The sequence below is a fragment of the Chrysochloris asiatica genome, unplaced genomic scaffold (assembly GCF_000296735.1).
Source record: "Chrysochloris asiatica unplaced genomic scaffold, ChrAsi1.0 scaffold00272, whole genome shotgun sequence".
Classification (NCBI taxonomy): domain Eukaryota; kingdom Metazoa; phylum Chordata; class Mammalia; order Afrosoricida; family Chrysochloridae; genus Chrysochloris; species Chrysochloris asiatica.
The window spans coordinates 155,216-173,391 of record NW_006408790.1 but is presented as its reverse complement, the minus strand read 5'-3'; the positions used below and the strand labels follow the sequence as shown (position 1 = coordinate 173,391).

General features: G+C 44.6%; 1 protein-coding gene and 1 pseudogene across 3 annotated transcripts in view; one reads left to right on the top strand and one right to left on the bottom strand.

The window, feature by feature from the left end:
* The window catches only part of PDS5B (PDS5, regulator of cohesion maintenance, homolog B (S. cerevisiae)), a 114,118-nt gene that overhangs the window by 28,630 nt on the left and 67,312 nt on the right, over positions 1 to 18,176 (bottom strand). For both annotated transcript variants that reach the window (XM_006874363.1, XM_006874362.1), the window contains exons 19-23: positions 13,883 to 14,006; positions 10,441 to 10,599; positions 5,598 to 5,666; positions 5,007 to 5,143; positions 2,659 to 2,782 (exon numbers count right to left, since the gene is read on the bottom strand). In XM_006874363.1, the coding sequence (XP_006874425.1) occupies positions 2,659 to 2,782; positions 5,007 to 5,143; positions 5,598 to 5,666; positions 10,441 to 10,599; positions 13,883 to 14,006 (613 nt within the window). The remainder of the gene's footprint in view (positions 1 to 2,658; positions 2,783 to 5,006; positions 5,144 to 5,597; positions 5,667 to 10,440; positions 10,600 to 13,882; positions 14,007 to 18,176) is intronic.
* Positions 6,357 to 7,126, top strand: LOC102831185 (annotated as a pseudogene). The gene has a single exon (XR_438791.1). The product of XR_438791.1 is annotated as a chromobox homolog 1 pseudogene (transcript).

Genomic DNA, 18,176 nt, shown 5'->3' with positions numbered 1-18,176 from the left:
CTTGGATATGTTTAATGTTTATCTGTGGCCCTAGTAATTAAGTATGTGTTTTGGTAATTTTTTATGTTTTCTGATTACCTCCAGGAAGGTGTGATCAGGTTGTGGTCTTCCTTTTCACACTCCTTATTGCTTAACTCAGAGTAACTTTTTTGGGCCTCAGTTGGGCCTGGGCCTCAGCAGCGGGCCGTTTGGGCCTCGGGCTGGTGGGTTGAGCCTAGGGCGGATGATTTGAGCCTCTGGGGGCCTTGGCGTCAGCGACCGGGCTGCAGTCGGGTTGGGCCTCGGACGGGTGGTTTGGGCCTCCTGGGGCCTGGGTATCAGCAGCTGGGCATTGGGCGGGTTGGGGTTCAGTGGGCGGGTTGGGCCTCGGGGACCGGGCTGACCAGGCTACGCGGTGGATTGGGCCTCAGGGGCCCTGGCCCTCAGCGACCTGGCTATGCAGTGGTCGCAGGTAGGTGATTTTGGCCTTGGTTGGGCCTTTGTGACCAGTCTGTGGGCAGGTTGGGCCTCAGGGCAGGCCTTGGCCTCAGTGCAAGTGTCTGGGCCTTGGGAGGGCCTTGGCCTCAGTGGGTGGACCTGTGCCTTGGGCGTTCCTGAGCCTCAGCGGCTTGGCAGAGGGCTGGTCTAGGCCAGAGCAGTAGAGGGCTGGGTTTAGTGGCTGTAGGGAGGTATTGTCCGTATCTGATGAAGTAAAAAATGCCTCTCTCAGTCTCTCTGTACCGTGGGTACCCCGAATTTTCTGGTATCTGTGCCAATCTCTCTATTTGTTCGGCTTTGTTAGTTTATGCTTCTTTTTCTCTGGAAATGCAGCCTTCTAAGTGGGGTTGCTCTAGCTGTGCATTTCAAGGTCTGCAGGGGGCAGAGGCACTCGCCGGCGCGGGAGTCGCGTGCAGGCAGGCAAAAGCTTAAAATGCCTGTAATTCCTCAGCAATTTGATCTTTTACAAAAATGAACTCAGAATGTTGAAATATAAGATCTTATGTTTATTCAAAGGCTGTCTGTCTACTAGACAGAGGTTTTCTATGTACAATTCCGCCCCTTTTCCCCGGAGCCCTACCTGAGCTGCCTGGTCCGGGAAGCGTTGCCCTCAGTCCTATCTTCAAAAATTTTTAAAGCAGCACAAATAATTCTAAGAAATTTATCAAACAAATTTTAAACGACTTCTACTATCTCACAGAATAGGACTATGCCAATTAAAATTAAATGAAAAAACTAAACCATGAAGTTGTTGGTTCCCCACAAATCTCATTTCTAAAAGTGTAGTATCTGAAAAACAAAACTAAAATCATAAACAGGATTCAGAATAGTTGTTTAAAAGACGGAGTTACCAGACATAGTCAGAAATAATTACAAAAAACAACCAGGTGACTGGTGGGGGAAGCGGGAACAGCTGTATCGTGAGTAGAGGGGGGCGGGGAGGGAGAACCACATGTCACATGCAACTCTGAAAGTACTGAGATAGACGCTGTCTTCTGAAGCATAAGACAGCTTGGAATAGCTAAGCAATCAATGACAAGTTCACATCGGAATGACCGTATTTATATTGTGACCACCAAATGATCAATGAAAAACTCACCTCAGACTGATCGTATTTATATTGTGACCACCAACGATCAATGAAAAACTCACATCAGCATGATACCATCACTATCGTGTAAGCCCTTTTGTCCTTAATTTTCTCAATGATGCAAAACATTTATAAAGTCAGTAAGCTTAAATATAAAATCATTCTACTATGAAAGCTGTTTTTTGTTGTTGTTGTTGTTAGGTGCTTATCCAGTTGACCTGGATTCACAGTGACCCCTATACAGGGTTTCCAGCTGTAAATCTTTTCAGGAACAGATAGCTTCACTCTTTCTCCTATAGTGCAGCTGGTGGGTTCAAACTACCAACCTTTCTGGTTGGGATTTGCAGTAGAGCCACGTAGAGAGCCACCACACTCCCAAGGCTGGAATGTTGTTAAGTGCTGTTGAGTCGGTTTTGACTCATAGCAACATGTATAGGGTTTCTGAGGAGCGGCTGGTGAGTTTGAACTGCTAACCTTAAGGTTCAAACCAACCTTACAGTTCAGGGCTTACAACGTCACACCAGGACTCAAAACTGGAACAGGAAGTCATAAATAAGTATCATTGATAATAAATTGAAAGTTTAATTCGCTGAGTAACAGGGAATGTTACTAATCTGAAATTAGTATATCCCATGCTGCATGTCATTATAAGAGCTTACATTTTACTCCTTTATTTTATGAAGTATATGCTATGCTACTGAACAAAAACAACAAACCCAAAACTAACTACCATGAAATCTATTGACTTTTAGACGCTTTATATGATAGAGGACAACTGTCCCATGGGGTTTCTGAGGCTGTGATCTTGATGGGAGCTGATCACCAAGTCTTGCTCTCAGAGCAGCTGGTGGGTTTGGACTGTTGATCTTCAGGTTAAGAGGACTGCACCAGTAGGGCCCCTAAGTACGAGATTAGAAATCCCTGAAATTTGTTCTGCTAAGGGAGTCTAAGACCCTGATCTCTATCAGTCATGCATGAATGTTTCAGAAGGAAGGAGACAGAAACATTTAAGACTGTTACTCTCTATCCCAGTGAGGCGTCTCCTTGTAAAAGTCAAAGACAAGAGCAAGCGAGCGAGCGTGTTTCCTTACGTTGATGGCTAACGCGCACAGCTGGTACTGCTCCAACGTGATGATCTCATGGTAGCAGGGCTCTTGGGCCAGCTTCACAATGGCACTGCCAGCAGCAAGTCGCAGACGGGACATGTCCGGTTTGCTGGAAACAAAGCAAGAAAACGGTGGTTACTGACGGCTTACGTGCCTGCACGGACGCACTTCTTGGATTTTCTCACTCTGCACGAAGTATGACACCCAAGAATCTTAGAAAAGACCTCCGTGATGGTGGGACTCACACCACACCTAACGTAAGGATGGAGGTGCTGTCTAGACACCAAAATCCTCCTCTGGAATCCAAGTCTACGTGCGTGCCGTGCCCTCAAGGTCGTTTCAGTCTCTCATCCTACAAACAAAGCCGTCTTCAATACCTGCTTAGACCTACTCTACCAGGCAGCTTCAAACACTTGGTGGAAAACGGAATTGAAAGATAACGGGAGTTTTCACAGGAACTCTCTGAAGTCCCTTCATATGTCTAGGTTAGTTATTAGATCTTAAACCTTCCATTTGGAGCTTTGTTTTTTTTTAAATAATTAGGTAAATAAAGATTAGGTATAAAAATTCTAAATTGCTAGTCAGTCAACCAGAGAGCAGTAGCCGGTATGACAGATAAAACATTTCAGTATTTCCCAGGAAGAGTAAGAACAAGAAACACGTGCTGAACGGGCACAACTTCTTCCTTCACCTCAGTTTTCTATCTCCTATGTTCCCAAAGGAGTCCTGGTGTGTGGCGCTGTGAGTTAATGCACCAGACTGCAAAGCCATTTGAATTGCAAGGTCAGTGGTTCAAAGCTCACCAGCTGCTCCTTGGAAACCCTTTACAGGGTCGCTATGGGTCGGAATCGACTGGCACTTAACAACATTCCCCAAACTCAGCTATAGCATATTCTCACCTAAGGAGTTCTGGTGGTGCGCAGGGTAATGTCACGAGGCTGCTAACCTCAAGGTGTCAGCAGTTCAAACCTACCAGCTTCTCTGTGAGAGACGAGGTGTCTGTACAGAGTCACAGCCTCAAGAACCCTACGAGGCAGTTCTACTCTGCCTTATGGGGGCACTAGGCGTTGGAGGCAACTCCAACTATATACTATAGACGGAGTCCTGGTGTGGCGCTGTAGGGTAAGCACTGAACAGAAAGGACGGTTTGAAGCACAAGGTCGGCGGTTCAAACCCTATATACCAGCCGCTTCTCAGAAACCCTAAACGGGGTCGCTGAGTCAGAACAACTACAGAGATGAGACAGTTCAGTGGCCATGAACACACAGAGGACAGGCGGGCTGCACAGGTAAGTCAGGTTCCAAAGTGGACCTGTCACTTTATTTCTCAGCAAGTCATTCAACCTTGTGTGTCTCAGATTCCTCATGGCAAAGAAACAATATACGATAGGATGAATGCAAAGCTAATGTTCTCCTATGTAAATATCATATAATTCATGATAAAACATTAAATAAAAAAAAGTATCCAGGTCTTTCTTCTGCCTCCCACTTGAAAAAGTTCAATCAATTTTGAGGGTTTTTCAAGTCCTTACGTAAGGACTTGAAAAAAGGGGCAAGCCAGTAAGAAGGGGCTTCAAAAAGTTTGTGAAGAAATTCCATTTCCTTCTGGTCCATCTGCCCACAAACTTCTTGAAGCCGCTTTGTGTTATTTTGAAAAGATTCTCTCGTTGGCCTCTAGGGCTCTCTCCTTGGTTTCTGTCAAACCTGCTCCATCAGGCCAGTGTGGTTAGTGTCCCCAGTGACAGCCTAGGGCCACGAGGTCTTCCTGCCTCTCAGCATGGGGAGAATAAAGGTCATTCACGATCTCCACCGCTGTGTGAGGAAGCAGGGCCACTGGCCACAGGTCACCTCGCTGAAATGTGGGACTTCAAAAAGCTCATGGACACACAGGATTAAGAGCTAATGGAATTTTTCCACGAACTTGTTGAACTCCTCTCGTAAAGCGGTGGAACCAGAATTCAAGTTTTCAATTCCCTGTGTTTGAAGATCACACTGTCATACAGCTTTCAAACTACCAAATAAAAGAAAGAGAAATAAACAATGTTGCTGACAGCGTGGCCATCTTTAAAGTTTGCCTATGCATACCCAGCGGCAAACATCTGTCACTCCTATGCTCTTCTACCTTCGGCAGGAACAAAAACACACAACAACAGGTGTGACTGCGGCACTAACACAAAGAGTGACACTTTCAGTACCCCACACAGCCAACAAACATGCACTTCTAACAGAGCACACTGAAGAGCATGCCTCAGCACACATGTGAATTATCATGCAAGAGCACAGCACAGTCAGAACGCCCTATGGGGCGGCGGTGCCCTGGACGGGTCAGCGTACCTGATCCTGCCCTGCTCCGTCAAGTCTCCGTCACTGTGCAGGATGGTCGTGAGCAGCCTCAAAGTCGACGTCCCCGACTTGCTATGGTTGTTCTTCAGCCCCAGCAGCCAGCGCACCATCATCTTGATCGCCTGGATCTGCTCACAGCAAAGGAGACGTTTAAAGAGAAGTCCCACATCACATGTTCCTTTTTCATCAAGAAATGTTTTAAATGGGTGCTTTTTTTTTTTTAAGGAAAAAAAATATTCATAGAGTGGTAGGTAGATAACATCATAGATTAGATGAAAGACAGATGAATTGGTAGACAGATGGGTGATAGATGAGCTGATGGGAAAGACAGATGATGGAGGGATGGATGGATGGAGGATGGACGGATGGCTGGAGACAGATGGTGGGTAGATGGTTGGATAGAGAGCTGGTGGATGGAGAGACAGGTGGATGGACAGATAGACAGATGGATAGGTGGATGACTGGATGGACAGACAGACCTTCTGGTGAGGAGCTAAAGCAAACTGTAGCCATCAAGGGACACTGTGATAATATTACAACATGCTCAATATGTGAAAACCAACTTTTGTGCACATTACTCACTTTGACCATTGTCTCGGGAGAAACCTCTTCATCAGGAACCCAAAGTTTAGTTGTCTTTTTACCTGGAAGCTAAACAAAATTAAGGACTTTAATATCTGAAGTTGAGTAACTGAATGTATTGGGAGGTATGAATCCTGGGAAGCAGCCAAAAAATTACAATAAAGTGACAAAAAGATATGAAACGAATCTCAAACAACTGGAGATCCCAGTTTTCCCCCTGCGGACACCTGTTGACTTCCAGGGGCGGCCAAGAATATAGGAATTGGAGCACATCTCAGTTAACCCTGTGCCAACATTCAAAAGGGAAATCCGTCTCACACACAAAGCTGGGGAGTCACAGGCCCACTGTCTCAACTCTCCCTCAGAGAGCAGCCTTCTCGTGTCCAGCAGAGGCATGAAACAGGGATCTGAAAGATACCAAATGCTTCCAGGGCTGGCTGGGAGTGCTACCCAGAAATGGAGCAGGATCAGGTCAGCTCAGAGTCCTCGGGCGCCCAAATATGTGAACTTCCTGGACATTAATTAGAACTCAGGAAGGAAGAAGGGAACATGCTCAGAAAATTGAAGACTGAGAAAAAGTTTCTAAACTGCAAGCCCATTTTGGAAGGATTACTTAACCAGACTTACTACATACTCAACACTCACACAAAAACCATTCAAGCAGCTAAGACAATAACAAAAACCCCACAAAAATCTAAAAAGGAAAAGTTGTAAGTGAGACAAACAGATGCATTAAAAAATAATAAAATAGGAGAGGGTCTTTTGTTCGGCAGAGGGGAGGGCTGTTGTCGGGGCCTGCGGTACGCGGCTTCAGGGAGGGGTTCCTTCGCAGCCACTCGCCTTGTTGCTTTTGTGGGTGCCACTCCCCTGGCCGGCCCGATGCGACACGCCAGTAGCGTGGCACCGATTCCCCTCTGGTTCTTGGGTGCTGCTCTGAGCAGCGTCACCGTTTATACCAGAAAGCTGGCGGGTACTATGGGGAAAAAACAAAACAAGAAGAAAGTGGAAGAGGTGCTAGAAGAGGAGGAAGAGAAATATGTGGTGGAAAAGGTTCTCAACCGCCGAGTGGTAAAGGGCAAAGTGGAGTACCTTCTAAAGTGGAAGGGTTTCTCAGATGCAGACCACACGTGGGAGCCAGAAGAGAACCTGGACTGTCGTGACCTCATTGCTGAGTTTCTACAGTCACAGAAAACAGCTCATGAGACAGAGAAATCAGAGGGAGGCAAGCGCAAAGCTGATTCTGATTCTGAAGATGAGGGAGAGGAAAGTAAACGAAAGAAGAAAGAAGAGTCAGAAAAGCCACGAGGCTTTGCCCGGGGTTTGGAGCCGGAGCGGATTATTGGAGCTACAGACTCCAGTGGAGAGCTGATTTCCTGATGAAATGGAAAAACTCTCATGAGGCTGACCTGGTCCCCGCCAAGGAAGCCAACGTCAAGTGCCCACAGGTTGTCATATCCTTCTATGAGGAAAGGCTGACGTGGCATTCCTACCCCTCGGAGGATGATGACAAAAAAGATGACAAGAATTAACTCTATTGAGTACCAGCCCCTGTCACATGACTGTGGGTTTAAAGTGGGGAGGGGAAGGAGTTCTACTTGTCTTGACACTATAGAAGTGGCTTGAGAAGATGTCCTTTGAAGAGCCAGTATAGTTTCTGTGCCCTACAGCAGCCTAAGTGCTTTAAAGCCGTCCCATGCTGTAGAGATTAGATTGCACACCCATCCCAGTGGAAAGGAAGCGAATAAGTGTTTCAAGACAACACATTCTGCACTTTGCTGAGAAATGCAAAGGGCCTTCTATGAAGGACAAAACTTGCAGCATGAGTGTGTGGGAGAACAAAGAGATACTGTACATCTTCAGAGAGCATCTCCACAACCCACAGCCTTCTTCCCAATAGTGTTAACTCTACATTTTTACAACGTAGCATGTGTGTAGTTTTTGGCTATTACTGGTGTATATTTGGGATGGGAGGGGTGGGTGGGGAAAAGGGAGATGGATAGGATCATTTTTGTTAAAATTTCTGATTGGGAAAATGATGAAACCAACAACTGTTGATTTGATTCTATGTCCAAAATATTTTACCTTTAAAAAAAAAAAGTCATTGGCAGCAGAAATGAGGACAGTGAGAGACTGCTTCAAAGCTCTGTGTGCCTGGAACTTAAGCCAAGGTATTCCCTGCCTGAGCTTAATGCTGTCCCTACAAAGGACTAAGCCAGTAAGTTACCAAAGCCTCCATTTTGGAATGGAAACTGACTGAAGAGGGAATGTGTTTTATTGGAAAGTACATATAAGCAGATTATTCTGTTTCAGAGGTGCTAATTCTTGAAATTTACAAAAAGACCCTTTCTTTGCCAGTAAGTCAGAAATAACAGCGTGTCCATCCAAGCCTCTGGGTGAGCTATTTGGGGGAGGCAAAGGAGAGTAGTGGAGATGAGAAAGTGGGAAAGATAAGAGCCCATGCTCTTGGGGTGGAAATCTCTTGGAGTCTCTCTGTTATGAACTTTGAACTCTTAAGCCATTAGTGGCAGGGTTCAATCACTAATAGCACAAGTTTCACTGAACTAATAATTCGAGGGATGAAAGATTTTTAAAGCCCTAGTCTCAGGAGAAAAGTAAACTTTCACACTGGGGCAGTGGTTCACTTAGAAAAACAAAACAAACCACCATTTTTTTTTAATCCTAAAAATGAACTAATACCCAAAATGCTTTATCTTGAATCATGAGATCCACCAGTTCTTGACATCATCTGAACTACATCAACTCTTTAGGCATGTGTTAGGTTTCTGTGAAAACATTGTTTAAATGTAAACTTCATACTACCCTGTCAGTTTTGTCTTAAAAAAACTATAGATTTATAAAAATTATAATAATAATAATAATAAAATACAACAAAAACAACACAGAAAATCTAATAATACTAAAAAGATGGCAAAAATACGCCAGTCTGGATGTGAAGAACTGAATGGAATTTGGTTAAAAATTAGGAACATTCTCATTTATACCAATAAGACATATACCTAGAGCCCTGGTGTGGCGCTGTAGGGTGAACACTGAACCACAAGGTTGGTTTGAACCATAAGGTCAGATGTTCAAACCCATCAGCCACTTCTGGGAAACCCCATGCAGGGTTGCTATGAGTCGGAATCGACTCGACGACACTTCATGGCACCACCAATAAGACGTAAAAGCCCTTAATGCTGATACGCCTAGCAGGAGCATACCAAAATATGCCCGAACCAAAATGATCAAGGGAATAAGGAAACACTGAAAACTCCACCACTGCTAATGAGCACCTGACCACATCTCGCTCAGAAGATGGAGAGGAGGTGAAGACGACTAAACAACTGAAATACACAGAAACACAAAAACATAAGGATTGGAAAATCATTTCAACTACCATTCTTCATAAGTGACAGGAAAGATGGGCAGAAGCGCAAAACTATAAAACAATCTGCCCAAATCAACCACAAACAGAAAAAAAAAAAAAATTAATTAAATTGGGGTACCCAATAGTGCTGCATTCTGTTGTGCACAGGGTCGCTATGAGTCAGAACTGACTTGATGGCATCTAACAACCTAAGATGTGTCTGAATTCTGTTTCTAAGGCAAGTTATTTGTCCTCTTCATGAGACACTAATGGCAAATGGAAACTTTCACGACAGAGTGCACACAAAACAATCAACTCCAGACAGATTACATGGTTTCTATGTGAACAGCAAACCTAAGAGCCTTCAGAGGATGTGCTGTGGAAGACTTGTTTTCATGATGTTGGCACAGGAAAGAAGTTCTTGAACAAGGTATAGAAACATTGGCCACACGAGAAAAGAAAAACACATTTAGTCACATTAAAGTTAACGACTTTTTTGCTGGGAACCTAAACGACATGTGTTATGCTTCTCACCAGAAACACAAGTTTTGTTTTTTTCATGAACAGTACCAGAGTGACAAGACAAATCATAGATGGAGCCTGACGCCTTTTGTACAGACACTGCCCCTGACAAAGGACTGATGCGTGTGGAAACAACCCCAGCAGCAAAAAGACATGCTACTCAGATGACAAAGAGCAAAAGCGGCCACAAGGCACGTCGGAGAGACGGCAGCCTGGATGGAGACGGGCGCCTACCCCAACAGTGACCAGGACCTCTGACGGAACACACAGCCAAAGGCACCGCAGACTCTGGAAATGCTCTGGGCCCTTGGTCTGCAGATCCTGTCTGTTCAGTCACAAACCACGAGGGACCTTATGGTCAGCACATCAATGATCATGATGATTATGCGCCCAAAGTCTCTCTCAGTAACGAATCTAAGTATGGGATGACAGGCAGTTGAAGAGGTGACAGACAATACAGCTATGCACCTGAATCTGAATGCTTCTGTTTTCAGAGCAGAAGCTCATGAATCTCATTTCTTCCAATTTTCCTGATCAGTAGTGCAGTGCTGAGCAAAAAACATGTCTGTGAGTGGCATGAAGACACACTCACACGTGTGCATGAACCTCCACACGTGTGTCAAGAGAGCCATCCTCCCAGATACGAATGGGAGACAGACAAAAATGTTACTTCCTTCTCAAAGTCTGCTCCAGTGTATGGAGGCAGGAGCGGACTAGGTCCAGACACACCCATACATTCAGTCAACTAGACTGTCACCACACAGAGCTCAGCCTGCAGAGAGCGTGCACTGAGCCAAGGCCGCTGCAGCAGTTCAGGCCACATGGTGAAGAGCGATTACGCACATGTAAGAAAGGGCAGCCAGGCCCCCAGAAGGAAGCACTATTTACAACTGTGGTGTAACATTTCGGGAAAGCACACGGTGAAGCGCTCAGGCTGAAAGGAACGTTAATTACCCGGTCATTCATAAGAAGGTCTTTCACGATGAAAGTCGCTACCAGAGATTTCAATGGTGCAGCAAACTGGTCAGGGGCGAGGAGAGCGATGTGGCCCATGGTGACCAGTGGCGTGATGAGGTGCTCCAGGTTGCTTGGATCGAGACTCTTATGCAGAGGCTGGAAAAGAGGAGCAGAATTTATACTCAACAATACACGTATGCAGACACACTGTGCGCAGTTTCCGTCTCTGCATGAGCCGGTGTGGCTTACAGGTTCCACAGAATGACTAGGGAGCACAGTGGCTTTCTATAGTAAGCACTGGACTGTGAAGCCTCGGAAAGCCTATACAGGAGTGATACATGTCAGAACTGACTCGATGGGCCCTGAACAACAATTCTGGTCTGACCCACGTCCTGTTAGGCAGGTCAGGAAACACTGCAGCGTGTGGAATCACATTCATAAGTAGTACACAACGGGAACTTCAAAAAGTTCCAAGAAAACTTTATCGTTCCATTCCATTTTCCCAGGATCTTTGGGAAGCCCCCTGGTATATTCTGACAGTGACTATGTTAGAGACTGCTGGGGTTCCCCAGCAATCCCTAGTCTCCTACTTCCTGGGCATAAGCAGGGCCACACGGCCAGTTTCCTGTGTGGGCGGGCTGCAGGTGGGTGTTGCGTGATGCAGGAGAAAAGGCACATGGCAGCGGGCAAAAGCCGCGAGGGAAGCGGACTTTTCAGAAGTGACGTAAGGAAGTCTAGTGTGGCTGCGACTGCTAACTGCACGCCCAGTGGACACCAGGCACGCACATCTGGCCATGAGAGCACGAAGAGCCTTTACACTCACATGGAATGACACCCAAAATGTCAACTACAGAAATGTAAAAACTCAGGCGAGACCTCGTGCTGTCACTGGTATGGGGGGACAACACTTGTTCTGTGTGTTTATTTGTCCTTATTGTACTTTACAAAGTTAGCATTCTGCTTTTGTCTGCCACTCTCCCAGGCCAGTAAGTACTGGCCTATGCTCATTTTTTTTTTCAACAACACGTTTACAAAATATATTGGTAGAGAGTGCTTATGAAACTACCCTGTGGGGAGGGAGGAGCACACGGGGGCTGGGCATGGTTGGTAAGCACAGGCCGTGAACAAGCGCTATTGCCTAGAAACACTATGGCAGGGGTGGGGATGGTGTGCCATGGAGTCACTTCCAATCCTCCTGGCGTGGGGTTTCTGAGACTGTGAAGCTTTATGGGAACAGAAATCCTCGTCTTTCTCCCAAAATGTAGCTGGTAGATTCGACCTGCTGACCTTGTGGCTAGCAGCCCAACTCATAGCCAACTCTGCTACCAGAGCTCCTTCAAACACTACGATTGTTGTCATTATTAAGTGCCTTTGAGTCTTTGGAACCATAGTAACCCTGTATAGGGTTTCCAAGGAGCAGCTGGTAAGTTTGAACTGCCAACCTTGTGGTTCAAACCGACTTTGCAGTCCAGCGCCTTAACCCGCAGTGCCACACCAGTATAGCAGACATGCATTAAATGAGCTGGGAACTCACACCACTGAGCAAGGGAGCTTTGGGGTGTGCCTGTCCCTGCTGAGGCATCTAGCGTGTGGGCTTTGGCGCATAGGGAGATGCCTGGAGCTTGTGGGCAGTTTAACAATCTAACAGGTCCACAGGGCCCAGGAGTGAGTCCACACCTTCTCTACCTTCTGATAGGAAACAAGCTCATGTATTAGCTGCTAATCATTCCCATGCCACATTTAGAAAGAGAACCCATGTCATCAATGTACCAAACTAACACTAAGGATTCTGGTAAAAACAGTTATGTGTTCTTTCCCAACTTCTCCACAGGACAGTATGAGGTTTTACCCTGGCAAAATGCACATATATTCAAATGAGTTTAGTTCTTGCCACTCTTGATAACTTCCCTCCACCCACACATGCACTGCATGTCCAGCTACAGGCCAGTTTCTCGTTTGTCTAATAAGCAAAACTCTAACACAGTCTACAGTTACTGTCAATTCACTGCCATCACAAATCTGATCATTCTTCACAGTAAATTAGTGATGTGGTTTCCGGCAGCTGACATAAAGGACCAGATCCTGGGCTTGTGGCCAGCTATCTTCATGACACTTTTCCCTTTTTGTCAAAAGTCAGCCAGACTTACAGATAAGATACACTACCAAACTGAAGATTAAAGTACCCTAACAAATGCAAGTTAGTGTCAGGATTACCTTCCTTATCAGCATCATTGAAAAGAAGTAAAATGAGATCAGTCAAGAAAAGCAAAAGCTTTCTATAAATCAACATGAGTTTATTAAAGACCTTCTTCTCGTACAAAAACGTATTAGAGAAAATAACACCAAAAAGAAAAATTGAAAATAAACTATTTGCTACCAAAAAGCAGGGAGTCCTAGTGTGGCACTGTGGGTTAAGGCAGTGGACTGCAGACTTGGTTTGAACCGTAAGGTTGGTGGTTCACGCTCACCAGTCGTTCCTTGGAAACCCTAGCTATGGGTCAGAACCGACTTGGCGGCACTTAACAACAAATTAAAAAGCAGAGCAGCTGCCTGGAAGATGGTTGAAGACATGGGGCCTCCCACCTCTTCTACCTGTTGAAGTGACACACAGTGTCACACGTGACAGCAAAACAAGCCTTCAGAAACGGGAAAGTCTAAAAGCAGCTAGGGTAGCAACTTCTGCATCGCATCCTAAATGCTCTGGCATCACCAAGTCCCTGGACAAAAGGTGTAGTTCGGAATGAATGCATTTCTTGCTTAGCTGTGATTTACATTAACAGTACTAAAGACAGCCCTCGGATATAACAGAATGCAACCCAACTGCAATGCTTAGAAAGCTGAAGGTGATTTCAAGGACAGGGGAAGAACATGAATACACACACGGGAAAGACACCCTGGTAATCTAACACAAAACTGGAGGTTAATAAATATACTCACTTTAGGAAACGCATTAGTATTGATTTAAATTTCAGTTGTTGTAAACTATCAAGTCGGCTCCAAGTCATAGCAAACCCTCCCTGTATAGGGTTTCTGAGTGGTGGCTGGGTGGGTTTGAACTGGCAACCCTGAAGTTTTCAGTCCCGTTCCTATGCTACAGCACCACCCCAGGACTCCGATAGCAGCTCAGAAAAGTGTCCGTGGTGTAGAAAACAGAACAATCACCCGGTGGTCACTATGACTGATAACTATGGTTTTTAGATGTAATTACTGGCTAACAAAAAACTGTTTCCAATGACTAAGATCTAAATATAAAGCAATACCAAATGGTGTTATGTAACTGTTTAAGTTTTCTGAATTTAAGTTAATACGGAACATCAGACAAATCACATCTTTTCATATTTTAACCATTCATCAGTGCTGAGAGTTCACAGAATCCTATTCTGAAGAAATACTATAGAGTTTATGTGCACAAAAATCAGCATTTTCTTACAAAACATACCTCAAATATCTGTGCGAACTGGGTCTCTTTGCTGGAGAAAATGGCGTGGATACAATGGACGGCATACTTGGCTTGCCGTGGGGGTCCTTTTTTAGATTTGTGATGTAAAACAGGAAGCAAGGCGCTAAAGAAAAGCAGAGACAAGCAATGAATGGGACAGCAGGCATGGTTTCTTCTAGGTACTTTCATGCTGGTATGTTTGACTCATGTTCTGTGAGAACACAAATGTCATCTTGCTTGCAACAATCTCTATCGAGCTGCTTTACAATCATCTATGTTAAAAACAGAACCCGGATACAGACACAGTTTGAATTTTTCCTTTTGGTTCAGCACTGTAAGGACTCATAGGGCTGGTGGCTTGCCCCCACCCGCCTCATCAATGCCGCCCCCACATGGGGCTTTTCCTTACAAGACCTGCTGCTATAACTCCAGCTGAGACAAAGACCACTGGTCTGGGGCCTGTCTCCCAAATCTCTGCCTCAGATGACCTAACCCATACTGAGAGCGGGTCCCTGTGGCCCAGGCACTTCCGTGGTCCCCGTGGTCCCTGCCTGGTGCTACCAGCATGCGAGGGGACCAGAGAGGTTGTAACGTGTAAGTAAGCAGTATAGGAGCTGCGTCCAGATGCAGTAACATAAATCAGTCCAAGGCCAATGCACACAACAGAGACCAAAGAGAGGGAAGCCTTGTACTGTTGAGGCGGCCGAATAAACCACGCTCACCACAGTCCACTTCAAAAGCCACCAACAGCTCCTTCCTGGTGAAAACATGAATGCAGGTGGATGATAGCAAGTGTGTTGTGACCCCATACGTGATGCGAGAGATAACCTAGAAATGGAGAAATGTCCCCAGATGTGACAGTTCCTTGTGTCGGTCACCTGCCGTCCTAACAGGCTAGTGCTGGTCATCCTCATAGCACCAGGACTTAGACAAACAGGACTGGTCAAAGAAAAACACAAAACAAAAAACATGGGTAGGTTGTCTAAAAATAAAGTGCAGGTAAACAAAGCGATGCCTGCTGTAAAAACCTACTGCTACAGAACTGGTGTGGAGTCACAGCACCCCGCCAGGACAGAGGCAGAGAAGCACTGCGCCAGGGCTTCCAACACTGTTTCCTCCTTCTCCAGCGGTGTGGCTTCAAACCACCACGCTCTAAGTCAGTAGTCCAATGTTTAACCCATGGCACCACCAGGGATCCTTGATAGGCACACTTTGCTGTTGTTTTTAAGTGCTATCGAACCTGTTCTAATTCATGGTGACCCTGAATAGGATTTCCAAAGAGTGGGTGGTGGGTTTGAACTGCCAACCTTGTGGTTAGCAGTCCAGTACTGATCCCACAACCTCACCAGAAAAGTACACTAGATGGGATTAAAATCAGAGTATATACTAAAGACAATGCTATAAAAACTGCAAAATAAAACGTGAGAAGAGAGGAAGAAAGAAAAGAGGATCCGTGCCTGTAATTTGGCATCAAATGGTCAAAAGCACAAGTAACTGGTGTCCCAGCAAACAAGGCATTCCTTGTACTTCGGGGAAATTAAAGGAAGAGACAAAACCTACAGTCGCTGAAGGAATACTTGCTAATTTTTTTTTTCCTCCAAATCTGATGAAAATGATAAGCTCACTGATCCAAGACAAGAATCTCAATAAACCTTAAGCAGAAGAAACAGACAATCAGCTGTTTAGAAGCATGCCATCATCAACTTCGCAGAAGCCAGTGGTAAAGAGAAATTATGTATCCTTTATAAATAAAGGATATATAATACATAATAACTCTTTTCATCAAAAAAAGTTCAATCCAGAGATAATGGAATCATGTATTTTAGGTTCCAAAAGAACTGCCAACCTAGAGTTGTATTCTTAACAAAAGATGAACAATTCTACAATAGAAAATATTTCAAACAACTGATTTAAGCATCTACCTTAAGAAATTAGATAAAGAGCAAATCAAAGCCTACATAAACAAGTCGAATGAAATAATCAGCAAAAAGTCATAAAATCTAATATAAAATAAAACAATAAAGAGAAACAATGAAAACAAAATGTGGTTCTTTTAATATGGTCGCTAAAAGAGCAAATCAAAGCCTACATAAGCTAGTCAAATGAAATAATCAACAGCAGAAAGCCATAAAATCTAATAAAAAAATAAAATAAAACAATAAAGAGAAACAATGAAAACAACATGTGTTTCTTTTAATACGGTCACTAAAATTGATGAATGCTGCGCCGGACTGGTCAGGAGAAAAGAAAGAAGATATAAATTATCAACAGCAGAAACAAAAGATGACAAGTACTAATCCTTCAAACAACAGACAAGGGACTTTTATGGACAACTTTATGCCAGTAAATGTGACACTCTAAATGTTTGGAGGCTGTTCCATTGCACTAGACAAATTGAACTGAGTTTTGAAGGACACAAAATATCACAGCCATTCCAGAAAAACTGGTTTTCGATTAAGGAAACAGAGGGTGAAGGTAATTACGCACCTTCTCACGAAGGAAACTCAGTCCAGATGACTGACTTTACTGGTGAATTCTATCAAACCCTGGAGAGCAATGCCACCCACTCTCCAAACATTCTTCCAGGATTAAGGAGACAGGACTTCACAACTCATTTTACAAGGCCTAAAACCTGCCCACAGAGCATGAGCCCTCAGGATGACAGCTGTAAACACTTGACAAAGTGAACACCCCCTCCCCCCTTTGAATCCAACAGTAGATGATGATGAAGAAAATGCACCCCAGGAAGGCCAGGCCCATTTGTCACCCTGACTTCACTGTGACTTTAAAAGGAGAAGAAACCACAGACTCGTTACAACAAATGGAACCGATGCTGGAAAGCCATCTGACCGAGTTCTGCACTCATGCACGATCAAAACCCACAGCACACCAAGACTACTAGCAAGGCACTTTCTCCAACTGGTAACTGGACTTAGAAAATCCCAGAATCACATTCAGATGGAGCACTTCCTTCCAGAACAAGGAAGATGGCAAGCATGCCCGCCCCTCTCAGCGCTGCCACCGTCACTTTACTGGGAGTGTGACCCCAGCGAAAAAAGTCAAGAGGACTCATTCTACAGGGTAAGCCTGATCAAGAGGGGGTGGTGGTGGTGGTGGTGGTGGAATGTGCAGCAGAACCCCAATTCTCATGGGATCTATACTTTCTGATGCCACAGAAACTGGATGAACACCCAAAACCCACTGCAGCAGGATAATTTCTAACCCTGAAAGCAAAACCAAACAATATCCCCTGAAACCGTTCTTAAAGTAGACAACAGCCTAGCTGAGCTCATGAAGGAGGTCTCCATGAGCAGTGTGCTCTTTTAAAGAACGTAATCTATGGAATCCTGCTTTTACCAGCTGCTCCAAGCTTGCTTAGGGCGGAGTGGTTTCATGTTAATGGTGGGAACTTACCAGGAAAAGAATGAAAATGGCTCCACGATTTAAAGAATGTAATCAGTATCACCGTATTAAACACAAAATTTGTTGAATTGTTGTTTGTTTTATATATATATTCACCAACAATTTTAAAAATAATTTAAGTGGAAGACAGTATCCAGAAACCTGCAAGATATGGCCAACAGAAAAGAAAGAAGACCAGTAAACAGAGACACACCACCACATTCATGGACCAATAGGCATTTCTGAAGCACAGTTTACAGTGTACTGCGCTTGGAACAACTGGAGAGGAAAAGTGTCTTCTTCATGGTTAAAAAGAGCACTCCAAGGTCTGCTGTGAAGTACAACGCTGTCAGTGACAGGATGATACATGTACGTCTATAAGGAAGACCAGTCAATACCACTATTAATCAAATTTACACACTAATCACTTAAGCCAGTAATAATGAAATTGGAGAATTTTACCAATTTCTTCAGTCTGAAATTGAAGCAAGATGCACTGAAAATTACTGGTGATTGGAATGCAAAAGTTGGAAACAAAGAGGAAGGATCAGTCGGAAAGTCTGGCCTTGGTAAGAGAAAAGATGCTGGAGATCATGCGACAGAATTTTGCCAGACCAATGACTTACTTACTGCAAACACCTTTTCAGCAACACAAAAGACAACTATACACCTGGAAGAGTCCTGGTGTGACACTGTGGGATAAAGCACTGGACTCAAGGTCAGTCTGAACCAAACGGTCGGCAGTTCAACCTCACCAGCTGCTCCTTGGAAACCCTATACAGAGTCACATGAGTCGGAACTGACTCGAGCACTTAACAACACACATGGAAAACACCTAATGGAATACACAGGAATCAAATGAGCTACATCTATGAGAAGGAAGGGACTATTG